At 35.4% G+C, this 16,979-nt stretch overlaps 1 protein-coding gene across 2 annotated transcripts in view; it reads left to right on the top strand.

Annotated features, from left to right (window-relative positions):
- Window positions 1-16,979, top strand: part of LOC123676175 (cadherin-87A) — a 158,171-nt gene that overhangs the window by 94,399 nt on the left and 46,793 nt on the right. For both annotated transcript variants that reach the window (XM_045611908.1, XM_045611907.1), the window contains one exon: window positions 4,279-4,334. In XM_045611908.1, coding sequence (XP_045467864.1) covers window positions 4,283-4,334 — 52 coding nt within the window. In that variant the 5' untranslated portion in view covers window positions 4,279-4,282. The remainder of the gene's footprint in view (window positions 1-4,278; window positions 4,335-16,979) is intronic.

Genomic DNA, 16,979 nt, shown 5'->3' with positions numbered 1-16,979 from the left:
AGGTAGATATTCAACTACCGGACAAGCGATTTCTGTGTTCATGAAGCACATAGAATCAGTTGATATGTATGTTTGGCTGTCAGTGGTTATATTTTTCAAACGAATATGAAAAATCATATTATAAATTACATTTTCAAGATTTTTCTTCAACAAAATATAGTTTTACAATATCTAATCGAAATATAAACAAGGGAATTTCAAATTTGTCATCATCGACAGTATAGATTTCATAGATACTAAAGAACAACCAATTCAAGGGCATAGATTAGGTGCCTTCTTATTGGACTCGATGAATTATTGAGGCTATCGGTTGAATTTTGATCTAGTTAGTATTTCTTATTTCTATTTATTTTCTGGCATGTGAACTTTTTGCCTGGAATCAGTTATTTGTTCGAAATAAGTTCATTTCCAAATAGCTCAAACTTATATATTGGTAAGTGTAAATCCATATACCAATTAAGTACTAGAATAGAAACTCATAGTAAAATATTTTTGCATTGTTTTTGAGTGCTCGTTATCGCCTTGTCATTTCGTCACAATGTCTGTAATTTTCAAATTTTGAGCTGAGATGATCTCAAATTCAATTCAAACTCCCGAACGAAAAGAGCTACAAACTCGATATTTTCAGGTTAGATTTCGATTTCCAAGTTTGAACCCGAATTTTGTTTTCCTTCAAAACTGCACATTCCATCATGATAAAAATTTGCGATAGCAAATGGAATGACAATTTCAAGCATTATATAAAATTTGTGTTAATCGCGTAGCCAAAGTCATAGAAAATTTAATAAGAATATTGAAAAAAATTGTATAATATTCTTCTTGAATTTTTTATGGCGATACTCAATCAACATAAAATGTTGCATGAGGCTTGAAATTGTCATTCTATAATAGATGTATTCGGGATCTTGGGTATTTACACGAATCTACAGTTTCAAGCTCCGTGTATTATTGCTAGTGGATTACATCATCAGAACCATAAAAAATTCAAGAAAAATATTGAAACTTCACTAAATATTGAATATTGACTTAATTACATTTCCGATCGAATTGTTATTTTGCGTGTAATAATAGAATAATCATTTGAAACTCCGTGAACAATTTTGTGTCGATAACGTAGTGTAAACCCTTAAAAACGAAACAGAATATCGAAAAAAGTTAACCAATCATTTCGTTATAACAGGGACGGCCAAGTCGAATTTTTGAAAGTAAATATAAAATAACAATTTCGATCCTTATATTTAATTATATATATTTCTGTGTTGCCATGTCTGAGACAATTGAAACAGAATATCGAAAAGAGAATGGGTAAATCACGAGGACTCACGCGGAAGCAGGATCTTTCAGGCGTTGGTTCATTCGTTCGCTAATTGCACAATTGCCAATTGACTACATAACAGTATGTAGGTATACAGTGTGGTCCAACGAAAACTAACCATCTCGATTTTCCGGCTTTAAAATTTGTTGCCAATTCTGATTACTCCAGCGACAGTTCCCTTCGTGGTTTTAGTACCTTTGAATGGTACCATTATGGTGCCAATTGCGTACCATTTAATGGAATTATTTTTGATAGCTAAGATTGTGGACTCTTTTCTAATCTTCTTTTCTACTACATCGTAGGGTAGGTTTTCTCGATACTAGTTTTCTTTATCATCTTGTCTGGGAAAGCCCATGGATGGTATAAAATTCGTCAGAGAGGACCTCGGAGAGGACCAAGCTCCTGACTAGGGATTCACGGCTTGGCTTAATTTCCAAGCTACTTGGCTTGAGCTTGACTTGATTTCAAGTCAAAATCAAGTCAAGTAGTAGTTTTTCAATCTCAAGTCAAGTCAAGTTTTTATTTATCAAGTACTTGAATCATATCAAGCTACTTGATTTTTAGCAGTTTTATTGTGTAGTGTCACATCAATGAAAAAAAAATTATGAAATGAGAAGGAACCTTGCAAAAAACACTTTTATTCATTAAACTTATTGTATAAAAGAACCGAAAATATCAACTTTTTCGAAATAGAAACATAAATTAAATCACTTTGAATCATAACAAAATAAAAAATAATAAAAAAAAAGTTTCTCAATATTGAGAAACCTCCAGACTTTGTTTGATTTCATAATTTTCCATCCAGGATCTAAGGCTCATTAGACATCTTATAGATTTGTCGCCTAACCTATTGCGAATTTTTGTAACTGTAAGAGCAGCTCTGGAAAATTATCTTTCAACAGGAGCTGAAAATGCTGGCGTCGATAAAAAATCCTTGGCCATTTTGGCCAAGTTTGGAAAGATATTTCTGAAAATACCAAAATCTACCAATACTGGCGAATGCTTCAGTCTCTCGGCGCTAGAGAAATCCCCTTATTTAGTCTAAGCGCGCACAAGATTACAGAAATATCAAGCTCAAGTAATATCAAGTAGCTTGATATCAAGTCAATCAAGAAATGTCTAAAATCAAATCAAGTCAAGTCAAGCTCAAGATTGTAATTTTTCACGAGCTTGATTTTCAAGTCAAGTAGTTGGTTAAAATTTCAAGCTACTTGGCTTGATGAAGCCTTACTCCTGACTTCGTGAGTGGTATCCTCTTTTTTTCTGATAATTTTGATTCCAGTCCATTATTGAGAATTAAGGCCATGAAAGGTCCAACATTATTTCTGTTCATTGAATTCCGAATAATTCAACCTCTCTAACGATACACCAGCGTGTAACCGCCTCCGCTCGAATGAATTCTGAAAAAAGGATATGCTGTGCTTCGAAGAAGGATACCGGGAGGAATAGCCGTAATCCTGAATGCCTGGTGGTTATGGGAGTTTATTCTGTAACCTTTCCGGTAAATTCCAGAGGCAACTGAAAACTTTTACCGTCCGAATACGCATAGGTGGCGTTGTTTGCAGTTTGTTTTAACGAGTTAAATATCAAGTTATGTTTGTATGAGAAAATTATTTCGTTTTATGGTTTTATGAGTAGTAATGCATAATGGAAAAACTTCGGCCTTAAATCAAAATTTTCACATGATGAAACATTGCCTACTTACCTAATTATACAGGGTGAGTCTTTGATTGTATACATATGTTAAATTATTTGAAGTTTCTAATATAAGAAATAATACTATCACCCTTGATGCAGAGTTCATTATAACAAACACAGTTTGTTATACTGAGTGTTTTCCACACTCACATAGACTTTCAATAGAATGCCATCTGAAGAGCATACTATTGCAACGACCATGACCTCTCCTAAGTCGATTTAAAATACTCCACATTTTCCTATGAAGATTGAAACCTAGAACTTTCTCTGAAAGATCAACGATTAGAATTTGGTTGAAGACATCACAAGAACTCCATTCCGAACGCCAAATTTCCTTGTCACTTTCATCAGATTGAAGGAGTGTATTAATCCATAAAGCTTTGCGTGACTTTAATCTGGCAGTTCTAGTATCTGGGAGGTAAGATACAATTGGAAATAAGTTCGGGTAGAAATGAAAATTTTCCCAAGATTTCTTGACTGCAAGCTGTCTACGAATATGAGGCGGAAGTATATGTGATAACACTGGTAACCAATGTAAAGGTGTAAATCTTATAGTTCCACTGATAATATAGAAACGTTGAGCTGTGCATCAATTTTATAAACATGAACATTATTGAACCAAACAGAACAAAAGTATTCAGCAGCAGAAAAAACCAAGGCCAAAGCTGCCGTACGAAGATCTTGATATCAGCACCCAATGAATAACCAGCTAATTTTTGAAGAATATTATTCCTCGACTTCAATTTCATCATTTAATAATAAAGACACAATTCCAACAATTCCTTCAAAGCAAATATTGATTCAGAAGAGCCAGAAGATTCTCAAATATTCCTTCCACTCAATTACTGTTAATTTTCGATGAGACAATAGATTTGAGTAAAGATGACGTCTTGTATCTATATCGCGACACGAGAGAAAGAGAGAGCTGTAACGAATGCTGTTTCCTATCTGTGATATTCTATCTGTTGTTTCAGTCGAGGGAGGGCTAATGAAAATAAATTACTTTAATTTGATATTCTTGCGGATCCTTCGCCGCGGGCTAAAAACATCCCGCCAAGTAACGACACTGACAGGCAATGAGTTTTCATGAAAACAACAGAATGAAACAAGGCCGCGAATGAACATATATCAAACAGAGTCTAACATAAATCCTTATTTTTTATATTCATAACTCAACCCAGGAATGTTTCCACGTAATTCTCTGGTGATTTATACTCATTAGAATAATTCCCCTTTCGATTATATAATTAAACTTTTTTTTGCAGAATCATGGAACTTCAGAGGTGGACAATAGTTTTCTTGCTGCTGGTTATCTCCAAAGGTGAGTGTTTAAGCGTATAAGTTTTAATAGTCAAAATAATACTATTTCTTTAAAAAGAAAGAGTTTATGAAATGAAGATTATACCTCATCTCATATTTTCACGATGAATAACTTTCGAATCTTGAAGGAAAAAGTGTAAAGGACTTTTTGTTCAATTGCTCAGGCAATTTAAAAGTTTTTCTACTCATAGTTGGTATTTTTCAAATTAGCTAGAAATTATAAAAAATGTTCTATGTATTAGTTCTTCAATTGGAGGTACAAATGAAAATGAGAGAGTTTTCGGATTATTCGAAAAAAAAAATTCCTATTAACATCAATATAGTTCATTAACATGGACCTGCCAACACTTTATTTTCAAGATTTTTTTTCAGGGAAAAAATCGACATAATATTAGGCCAATTGAAGAATACCCGGTCTGATGCACAGATGGCGGAGCTAGTATTAAATCCATATGATTTTTAGTTAGTACCAACCTTCAAACGATACATTTTAAAATCTGGCAGTCCGACCATTAGTTTGTGAGATATTGCGTTGTGAGTGTAGCTACTTTTGTTATTTGAAAAAAGATGGAAAAAAAGTTTCGTGTGCTGATAAAATATTGCTTTTTGAAGGGAAAAAATACAGTTGAAGCAAAATCTTGGCTTAATGAAGAGTTTCCGGGGTCTGCACCAGGAAAATCAACCATCATTGATTGTTATGCTAAGTTTAAACGTGGTGAAATGAGCACCGAAGAAGGCGAACGCAGTGGACGCCCAAAAGAGGCTGTCACCGACGAAAAAATCAAAAAAGTTCACAAAATAATTTTGAATGACCATAAAGGGAAGTTGATCGAGATAGCAGACATTGTGAAGCTGTCATCTGAACGTGTACATCATATCATTCACGAATATTTGTACATTAGAAATCTGTGAGCAAAATGGATGCCACGCGAGCTCACAATCGATCAAAAGAAACAACGTCTTAATGATTCTGAGCTGTGTTTGAAGCTGTTTAAGTGCGATAAACCTGAATTTTTGCTTCGATATGTGACAATGGATGAAACATGGCTCAATCATTTCACTCCGAAGTCCAATCGACAGTCAGATGAGTGGACTGCACACGATGAACCGAATGCAAAGCGAGGAAAAACACAACAGTCAGCTGGCAAGGTTATGGCATTAGTATTCTGGGATGCGCATAGTATAATATTCATTGATAACCAGAGCCAGAACATCAACAGCGATTATTATATATCGTTATTGGAACGTTCAAAGGATGAATTCGTTAAAAAAAATTCGGAGAAAAAGGGTACTGTTTCATCAAGAGAATGCGCCGTGTTACATATCGATTAAAACAATGGCAAAATTGCATGAATTAGGCTTCGAATTGCTTCTGCATCCACCGTATTCGTCAGATCTGGCCCCCAGCGACTTATTCCTGTTCTCAGACATCAAAAGAATGCTCACTGGGAAGAAATTTAGCGCCAATGAAGAAGTAATCGCCGAAACTGAGGCCTATTTTGAAGCGAAAGACAAATCGTACTACAAAAATGGTATCAAAAAGTTGGAAGATCGCTATAATCGCTGTATCGCCCTCGAAGGTAACTATATCGAATGATAAAATCGAATTTTGCCAAAAAAAAATGTGTTTTACTATGGTAGACCGGGGACTTCTCAATTGGTCTGTTAAGTAGTTGTAGTCTTCCACTATTTTACCTGTCATGTCGTTATCGATGGAAATTTTGGAGCGAAATTTCAGAATCAGAAAATACTCGATAAGATCTTCAAAATGAGGTATCGCAACACCCCTCATCCCTATTCAAAAAGTTGGAAGATCGCTTTATCGCCTTCAAATAATGAAATCGAATTTTGCCAAAAATATGTGTTTTACTATGGTAGACCGAGGACATTTCAATTGGCCTGTTATGTGTTGTCAGTTATCTTTCCGACTAATCTAATACCCAGGAAATATCTTTGTTTCTATAAATATCCCATTTCAGGTTGTACCTCCAATTTAGGAACACCCTGTACGTGACACCTGATACCTCACCAATAAGAGTTCTGTTAATTCCCAACAGACTCGGTATAGACGACAAGTCTCACGATTCCAAATCGCCATCCTCCTCAACTTCTCCCAAATTAATGAATAAAAAGAAGATTATATTCGCCGATAAGGTGACTCTTCGATTGTGCCACTTGATATCCCAAATCATCGGCTCCCTCTGTCGGCCCCCCCGTAGGAATTAGTCCCATAAATTACGAGACTTTTCAGATTTCTGGCGAAGAAGCATCCATCCCTGAAGCCTTGGGGGAAAAACTTTCTAGGCGGGACTTGAAATATAATTCGAAGTGTATAGCTGCAGCTACTTACCGTCGTCCTCTCTCTCGTCGTTGGTTTAAACTGGGTCAAATTCGGTCGGATGACTCAATTTTTCCATCATGGAAATAACTTCATCATTCTAACTGTGAAAGGCACTGGGATTGGCGCCGAAATCAATTGACGCAACGCGTTTTATATTGATGAGGGCTTTGTTTATCTTTTGGGTACATTTTCGCACAAGCGTGAGAAATTTACCGATAATTTTGCGTTGTACGCAAACACTATCAACAAAAATCTACAAAAATTAATTTTTCAAATTTTGTCATTGGTAATAAATGAAAGTACAGAACTGACGTAGTGCATTAACAGGCCAATTGAAATGTCCCCGGTTTACCATAGTGAAACACATTTTTTTGCAAAATTCGATTTTAATATTCAACATAATTGCCTTCGAGGGTGATACAGCGATTATAGGGATCTTCCAACTTTTCGATACCATTTTTGTAGTACGATTTGTCTTTCGCTTCAAAATAGGCCTCAGTTTCGGCGATTCCTTCTTCATTGGCGCTGAATTTTTTTCCAGCGAGCAGTCTTTTGAGGTCTGAGAACAGGAAAAAGTCGCTGGGGGCCAGATCTGGCGAATACGGTGGATTCAGAAGCAATTCGAAGCCCAATTCATGCAATTTTGCTATTGTTTTCATTGATTTCTGACACGGTGCATTCTCTTGATGAAACAGCACCTTTTTTTTCTTCAAATGGGGCAGTTTTTTTAACGATTTCATCCTTAAAACGATCCAATAACGTTATATAAAAATCGCTTTTGATGGTCTGGCTCATTTGGAGGTAATCAATGAATATCATACATTGCGCATCCCAGAATACTGATGCCATAACCTTACCAGCTGACTGATGTGTTTTTCCTCGCTTTGGATTCGGTTCATCGTGTGCAGTCCACTCAGCTGACTGTCGATTGGACTCCAGAGTTAAATGATGGAGCCATGTTTCATCCATTGTCACATATCGACGCAAAAATTCAGGTATATTGCACTTAAACAGCTTCAAACACTGCTCAGAATCATTAACACGTTGTTGTTTTTGATCGATTGTGAACTCGCGCGGCGCTCATTTTGCACACAGCTTTCTCGACAGCTTTCTCATGTACAAATATTCGTGAATGATATGATGTACACGTTCAGATGATATCTTCACAATGTCTGCTATCTCGATCAACTTCACTTTATGGTCATTCAAAATTATTTTGTGAACTTTTCTGATTTTTTCGTCGGTGACAGCCTCTTTTGGGCGTCCACTGCGTTCGCCGCCTTCGGTGCTCATTTCACCACGTTTAAACTTAGCATACCAATCAATGATGATTGATTTTCCTGGTGTAGACCCTGGAAACTCTTCAAAAACCCAAGATTTTGCTTCGACTGTATTTTTTCCCCTCAAAAGGCAATCTTTTTCAGCACAGGAAATTTTATTTTCGATCTTTTTTCAAATAACAAAAGTAGCAACTCTCACAACGCAATATCTCACAAACTAATGATTGAACTGCTGTCGAATTTTGACACGTATCGTTTGAAGGTTGGTACTAACTAATAGCGTATTCGACTGGCTGCACCAAAGCGAATTAATTTGAATTTTTGTAGAGCTAAATGACATAATTAGTTCGAATTTATTCGAACTGGTGCAGCCAGTCGAATACGCTATAAAAATCATGTGGATTCAATACTACCACCGCCATCTATATATCAGACCAGGGACTTTTCAATTGTTTTTTCTGAAATGTTATAATAAACTAAGCCGATTATTATACTTTCATTTATCACTAATGGGAAAATTTTAAAAATTAATTTTTGTAGATAGTGTTTGCTTTGTTAAAAGCATTGAAAAGAAGATTGAAATATATTTTCAGTAGAAAAGGCTTGAATGTACTTAGTTTTATAATTACGAAATTAACTATTTATTTTCAGGTCGAACCCCTCGAGTTAAGTTTTAGTATTTAATGAATATATTCTGCGAGAGAAGCTAAATAATCCTTTGTTTACATTTTCCGCGGCTATTTTACAACAAAACCCTCTGAAAAGAACGCAAACTAACACAAAGAACGTTCCTTCATCTGCCTTAGAATATACGAGTTGAAACTATCTCACCTTTGATAAATTCCAGAACAAAGGTACGGCTATCCGTTAATAAAATCTCTTATATCCTCTAGAATAGAAAGGAACTGCAACCATGCCGCATGATAACCTCTCAGTCTGAATCTCAAGTCCCAAGGCGTATTAAACATGATGAATATTCTGTTCGCAAATTATATAGGTACTTATTCCGTTCAGGATCAAGAATTTCTGTAACAATGTGAAACCCTTCACTTTGCAACTTGCTCCACTTGTATCGCCCAAGTCAATTTTTACCCTGCTTGAATTAGAAAATAGGGGTATTAGTAGGCTGAGAGCTGGCGATCTATTGTGCCCCTTTTCTTGTGATGATTGAAGTATATCCAGAGTTACAACAATAGTTCCCAAGTTTTAATGAACTCAAGTAGCTGAGACCACTTTGAGGAAGCCTCATGCATCCTCTATGGTTTGATGATCTTTGCGTTGCATGCGATATTCAGAAATTCTCTTACAAGATATTAAGGTAGTTTCTTCCTCTTTAATATTCAGTGTTGCGTTCAAGAATAATGAGATAGTCTCGTACTCCTACTGAAAGATTTCGTAGTAGAGGGTGTTTTTTTTAGAGCTATAGAACTTTAAATTGCAATAAAACAACGATGGCTTATTCGATTGACATGAATTTTATTTATCCACAAGATAATCTTGTGGCATTACATTTTAAATATGATTTCTGGCATATGACCGCCACGGCTGGCTCGGATGTAGTCCCTGGAAGTCCAATTTTCGATTACTTTTTCCAACATTTGCGGCCGTATATCGGCAATAACACGGCGAATGTTGTCTTCCAAATGGTCAAGGGTTTGTGGCTTATCCGCATAGACCAATGACTTTACATAGCCCCATAGAAAGTAGTCTAGCGGTGTTAAATCACAAGATCTTGGAGGCCAATTCACAGGTCCAAAACGTGAAATTAGGCGGTCACCAAACGTGTCTTTCAATAAATCGATTGTGGCACGAGCTGTGTGACATGTTGCGCCGTCTTGTTGGAACCACAGCTCCTGGACATCATGGTTGTTCAATTCAGAAATGAAAAAGTTAATAATCATGGCTCTATACCGATCACCATTGAATGTAACGTTCTGGCCATCATTATCTTAAAGAAGTACGGACCAATGATTCCACCAGCCCATAAAGCGCACCAAACAGTCAGTTTTTCTGGATGTAACGGTGTTTCGACATACACTTGAGGATTAGCTTCCCTCCAAATGCGGCAGTTTTGTTTGTTGACGTAGCCATTCAATCAGAAGTGCGCTTCATCGCTAATGGACGTAGTGCGCGATACGTATTCCGCACAGAACCATTATTTTCGAAATAAAATTGCACTATTTGCAAGCATTGTTCAGGCGTGAGTCTATTCATGATGAATTGCCAAACCAAACTTAGAATAAATCACTTGACAGCTGTTAAATCTGTCGCCATCTTGAATAATAATGCCAACTTAGAGTTATATATCTCGAAAAAAAACACCCATTATATCTCGAGAAGATTTTGAAATAATCATTATGAACAATTGATGATGGATCTTAAAGGAATCATACGAAATATTCCTGAGGTGCTCTTAGATACGTTTTTTCATCAGAAGTATCCAATCAGTTTTATGTTTCGTGATGTTGTGTATCAGAAAAATTTTTCCTATTGAATTGAAAAAAATGTCGTGGAGTTAGATACGCCTAGTGATTAAGAGGATATCGATCTGGAATGAAGGGTCACCTTTGTGGTAAAGTGAATTGGAAACATTCCACAAATGGATCGGGTTCTCTAGCAAATTCATTATTCTTGGTTATTGACACTTCTGAGATCTTCCAAGTCCGAGTTGGGCGTTTATTGGCAGCATAAAATGGAAAGAAAGTCTGAATCTGAAACGTCTGGCGTTCGAGAACACCGAAAGAAAAATGATATTTTCATCTGACATCGAACCCCTGAGATGTTTGGTTGATTAAAAATTGATACGACCAAAATGAAGAAGGGATCTTGGATACTTATTTCATTTATCGTTTCTTGGTCTACAGAAGGTAGAGCAAGCTTTGTGACATTTTTTTAGATGAAATAATGTCGGTCTTTTGTTCTGAACAACTTTGATTTCGTTTTTCAGGTAATGTTCAGTAATCAACATAGATAGAGGAAGTATACACAATTTTTACATGTCCCGAACATGGTTAGGTTACGTTGTCGGATTGTGATATATTATTTATTATTTTCTGTATCTACCTACTGAAATCCAAGGTTTGGCAACTTTTGGTTTCCTAGTGTCATCGTTTGTATTACGTCGTTTGGCGCGCTTGAAGTTTGTTTTCTGAATTTCTGTTATATTTAGGTATTTATTTCAATATATTTTGAGTAAATATGATAAATATGAGTAAATATGAAAATAGTGGATTCACTATGGGGCATAAGTGCGTTCTTTGTGGAGAAACTCGCGAATTGAGTGAAATATCGTATCACTGATATGTTTTCATTTCCGCGCACCTTATGTCAAATTTGATAGTTCATGTTGGGGACAGAATTTGCTTACTAAAAATAACATATGATCCCTCTATCTATGTTTATTACTCTCAGGTTACAACTTACACAATTTTCATTCCATTTGGACGAAATTGGATATGGAAATTCTGTTTGGAGAATGGATGGTCCGACAGGTGCTTCAGTTTTTCCAGATATAAGTTGCACCTCGAACATACGCAAATGTGAAGTTCCCAGGATCCTCAATATTTCGTTTTCTACCAGTCTGATTTTGATAAAATTTGGGCGAATTTTTGAAGTTAAAATCACCGTGTTGCTGTCGATCCCGTAAAAGTTTGAATCATTCTCCTAGCCCAAAATTTTCGAGAGTTATCTACCGATCGAGCACTATTGACTCACCCTGTATATGAACTGAAATTTTATATTAATTTTATCGACATTGAAACTGAAAATTGACTTCACTAAGGCTCATAATGTTGCATTGCCTTTGATCACAGAATTAATCATTTATACCAAGATCTCATAGACTATTATAATCTTCTTCTCTTTAATGAAGTAAGTTGGCAAATTAGTATTCTCAGATGGCTGATACTGATTTCAGTTAACGTATATTTACAGATTATAAAATTCCAAATTGAAATTGTTCATTTTGGTTTTGTTTTTGAGTGAATTTAATTTGGATTTAAAATAACTGTACACAGTTGTCATTGAATAACTCCACAGTATTTTTAAGTTTATTTGTAGTTTTCGAACGAATAAATTTATTATTATTGTTATTGAATTGAATTCCATCAAAATAATGTTAATGAAAATATAATATTCTTTCAATTAACTTCATCAATGATCAGTTATGAATTCAGATAATTGAAAACGTTTCAATTATGATTTTTAAAATTTTCTTCAAATCCACACCAATAATTGTTAAGGGTGGTTATGAGTAGAAAAGTTAGTGAGATGACAAAATTTTGATCCGATGTGTATAGAATTTACAATGTTTTTCTTTCTATTCTTAGATTCTTCATTTCAACGTATTCTGATGAATTCTATGTATGTTTTTTTCCGCTGAAAATAAAAAACAGAAATATTCAAACATCTGAATTTATAATGTGGGCATACTCTCTAAGCAGAATTGCTCCTATCTTGTTGGAACACACTTTGTATATGTTGTGATAAAGCAGTCCATGCAATTTAAACGTTTTTTTTCACCATGAAAACACTCGGAAATAATGAACCTCTGCTTGTTTTTCCGCTGAAGAGATTTCCCTTTCAAATAAAAGGAACGTGATTCGAAAAAAGTCTGCTTTGAATTAAAATCTATCGTGAAATCCCAAGTAATGGTTATGTCATACGAACGTTTGAATGCACGTCTGCGACCTTTTAATTGTCTTATTTAAGCGAACATTTTACCGTACCTACACAATGGAATATTTACGGAGAGAATCCTCATGTTTTTGCTGCGGTTTTTAAAGGTGAAAGCAATTATTTAATGGAAAAATGAAAATACCACTGATGTGAGCGCTCGCAAATAGTTCCCTTGGAGACCACAGAGCTATGCCTATGGCTGTATATTTCCAATATGCTTCTCAATTTTAATTCAAGTATTTTGATTTTTTTTTAACTTTTCTTAAATTTTTATGCCGTCGTTGAAAAAATTCCCAAAATCATGCGTAAAATGATTTTTCCACCTTTTACTGATTGCCAAACTCCGCTCCATGTCGTTCGGGCGTAAAGTGAAGTTGATTGAGATATCAGACATTGTGAAGATATCAGTTGAACGTGTACATCATATCATTCTCGAATATTTGTACATGAGAAAGCTGTGTGCAAAATGGGTGCCACGCGAGTTCACAATCGATCAAAAGCAACAACGTGTTAATGATTCTGACAAGTGTTTGAAGCTGTTTAAGTGCGATAAACCTGAATTTTTGCGTCGATATGTGACAATGGATTAAACATGGCCACATCATTTAACTCTGAAATCCAATCGACAGTCAGCTGAGTGGACTACACACGATGAACCGAATCCAAAGCGAGGAAAAACACAACAGTCAGCTGGCAAAGTTATGGCGTCAGTATTCTGGGGTGCGCAAGGTATAATATTCATTGATTACCTTTGAAAGGGCCAGATCACCACCAGTGATTATTATATAGCGTTATTGGATCGTTTAAAAGATGAAATCGTTAAAAACGGGCCCCATTTGAAGAAAAAAAGGGGCTGTTTCATCAAGACAATGCGCCATGTCACAAATCAATGAAAACAATGTCAAAATTGCATGAATTTTGCTTCGAATTGCTTCTGTATCCACCGTATTCGCCAGATCTGGCCCCCAGCGACTTTTTCCTGTTATCAGACATCAAAAGAATGCTCGCTGGAAAAAAATTTAGCACCGGCGAAGTAATCGCCGAAACTGAGGCTTATTTTGAAGCGGAAGATGAATCGTACTACAAAAATGGTATCGAAAAGTTGGAAGAGCGCTATAATCGCTTTATCGCCCTCGAAGGCAACTATGTTGAATAATAAAATCGCATTTTGCCAACAAAAAATGTGTTCTACTATGATAGACCGGGGACTTTTCAATTGGTCTGTTATAAAAGTTGTTCTAGAGCAAAATCAGAAACGACGATGTTTATGTTGACTTCAGTTCTCAAAACAGTTGTTTTTTGAGAAAGATTTAATTGTTGAGAATGTCGTCCATGAATTATTCTTAAATTTCTCCCAGTTTTCACAAAGTATCACTCATTTTGATAAAACAATTTAGCAATTTCTAACGTTGTTAAAACTCAAATTTTTCCACGATTATTTGACATAACCTAATGAACACAAATGACATAAGAAATGTCAAATATAGTACACAGTGTTGCCATTATAACCATTTTAAATTGTATTATTCCTACTGAAAAACTTATTATAACTTCGCACTCGTTAAAAATCAATATTTTTTCCAACCTTTAAATCTTGCACTTTCATTGAAACGCCCTCTACAAGTGGTAATAAACATAAAATGGATAATATTTAATCAATGTTCTCAACCCCCAGAATCCGACGCTCTCTCAAAAGGATATCAATGAAATTGGATCAGATATGGCTCCATTCCGCTTTTTTTAAATTTTAAAGAATGGTAACATAATTTTTCCCTGCTCCATTTCGTTTAATTCCCTGGAAAGATTTGTGTGAGATATGTCCGCCGTCTCACCAAGCACAAAGGAGGCATGGTGGTATAAAACGTGTTCCTGCTTTTCTGCAATGTTCACAATTCCCAAATTTATTGTCTGCAGAATATGTATTATTAGCTGAGCCGGAGGGTAAGAAAGGAGCAGGTCAGAACTCAATAGGTGATTTCCCCAGGGTCTGTTCCCTGTATAGGGTTACAGAACAGGAATCATTTTCTTGTTGCCTCGAACAATTTCTTGGTATTTGGGGCAGGGGGGGAATATTTACCCCTCCATCATCTTGTCTTGCATTGTTTGCTGTTCGTTCCGAAATTCTGTCGTGAATAAATTATTTTTTTTTGGCGAATAATTACCGGGGGATTTTTTCTCGAGATTATTAAGATGTATTTAAGGATGATTTATGGAATTGCTCAACGCTCAACAATATAGCTTTTATAAACACTCGTTTTTAGTTACTGGTTTATAAAAGCCCCTCGTAAAATCGTTATATTGAAGGAAAGAAAAAGAGTGTATTTGAGGTATACAGGCTGTCTCACCATTATGGTTAAGCGCAGAAATAAGTCATCAATGAATGAATGAAATTCATTTTGAATAACCATAAAGTTCTCAATGATTAACAAAAAGTCAGTACTTATTTCCGTTCTTTTGGCATTCACTTTCAAAATACCAGGCCAATTGAAAAGTCCCCGGTCTACCATAGTAAAATAATTTTTTTTTGGCAAAATTCGATTTTATTAATCAACATAGTTGCCTTCGTGGGCTATACAGCGATTATAGCGATCTTCCAACTTTTCGATACCATTCTTGTAGTACGATTTGTCTTTCGTTTCAAAATAAGCCTCAGTTATTACTTCTTCATTGGCGTTAAATTTCTTTCCAGCGAGCATTCTTTTGAGGTCTGAGAACAGGAAAAAGTCGCTGGGGGCCAGATCTGGCGAATACAGTGGATGCAGAATCATTTCGAAGCCCAATTCAAGCAATTTTGCCATTGTTTTCATTGATTTGTGACACGGCGCATTGTCTTGACCTTTTTTTTTTCTTGAAATGGGACCGTTTTTCAACGATTTTAACCTGGATTGTAGTTTTTAATATTTTTAATTTGCGGATGAAAATAAAATACAGTATAACTTCAGTAGTCCGGGCAGATATCGTTCCGGTACCTGTCCGGATTATTGAGGCGTCCGGATTACTGGAGTGATTTTAATTTAAGAAATAAAACAACTTATGAATTATAAAAATAGGGTTTATTAATCAAGTAACAAAAATTTATTTGTTGTTGTATTTATAATATTGTATACATATATATTATGTATGTATGCAAAATGAAATATTTTCTACTTTTTTGAAAAATACATATCAATTTTAGTTTGGACGTTTTTGGATGCATCAATTGCCTTGTCTTTAAGCCTTTTCAAAAGCTATAAATCTTCAAGGGTAAGATTATTCTTCTCAGTCCACCTGATAGCTAGACTTTTCTGTGAGTGTAAGTGTCTTATGTGATCAGTTGACTGGAGCCATTGCGTCCGACACGCTCAAAAACAAAGTGCAGAATGAAAGGTGCTGCCGCCGCGCTGTTTCCAACCGGCATGTAACCGTTTTTTACATGTATTTGCAGGAAAATGCTATTGTTTTGCATAATGAATATTTTCGCGCCCGGATTTCAGAGGTAAAAATTTCAGAATGCCCGAATCCCAGCAGTGTCCGGAATACTGGAGTGTCCGGACTAGCGACTGTCCGAACTATCGAAGTTGTACTGTAATAAGTTTGGTAACTGTTCGTTTTTCTCGAAAGAATTTATTGTGTGGTTACTTACAACGCGCTGATGTATATTAAAAATCGTTACAAAAGAGGCAAAACAATAATTTTGTGTAAATTCATGAAAAGACATGAAATTACTTTCTTTCGACGAAAGTTGGAACAATTGTAATATTCCTAACTCGTACTGATCATTCAATCGCTCTGTCAATACCGCATATTATTTTAGGCCCTTCTCCTCTGAGAATATATTGACAGATCCCTTTTAAATAAGACTTGCGCTTATATTTCGTATAAGGCATAAACTTTATCATCAATATTGAATTTTCGCTTGACTTTTACCAGATTTTTTTTTGAAGAATCATTTCGTTCTTTTATATAAAACTTGATTCGCTCTTTCAATTGATTTGACTCACATTCTGAATGTGAATGTGGACTTCTTGTTTGAATTACAAAAATGATCTTCTGATTGAATTACCGTGAACGTGTGTATGCTTGATTGCTTGTGTGTGAATTCGGCTCCTGATGGATCTTGAATGGTTGTATGTTTGAATTAGGCTTCAGTAACTTGTGGTGTTTATGCTTGATTTGTTTGTAATAAAATACGTATGATTTTTACTTAATATATTAACACAAACACTGTATAAAATTATAATATTAATAACTTTGAATACTTGAATATGTATGAATGTTGAGTTACTGATTGCCTGGATGTTAACTGATTGAATATTGAATTCTGACTGGTGAATGGTGAATTGTCACTGTGAATAGTGAATAACTGGAA

Source organism: Harmonia axyridis, chromosome 3 (assembly GCF_914767665.1).
Source record: "Harmonia axyridis chromosome 3, icHarAxyr1.1, whole genome shotgun sequence".
Lineage (NCBI taxonomy): Eukaryota > Metazoa > Arthropoda > Insecta > Coleoptera > Coccinellidae > Harmonia > Harmonia axyridis.
This window is presented reverse-complemented; position numbering and strand designations above follow the sequence as displayed.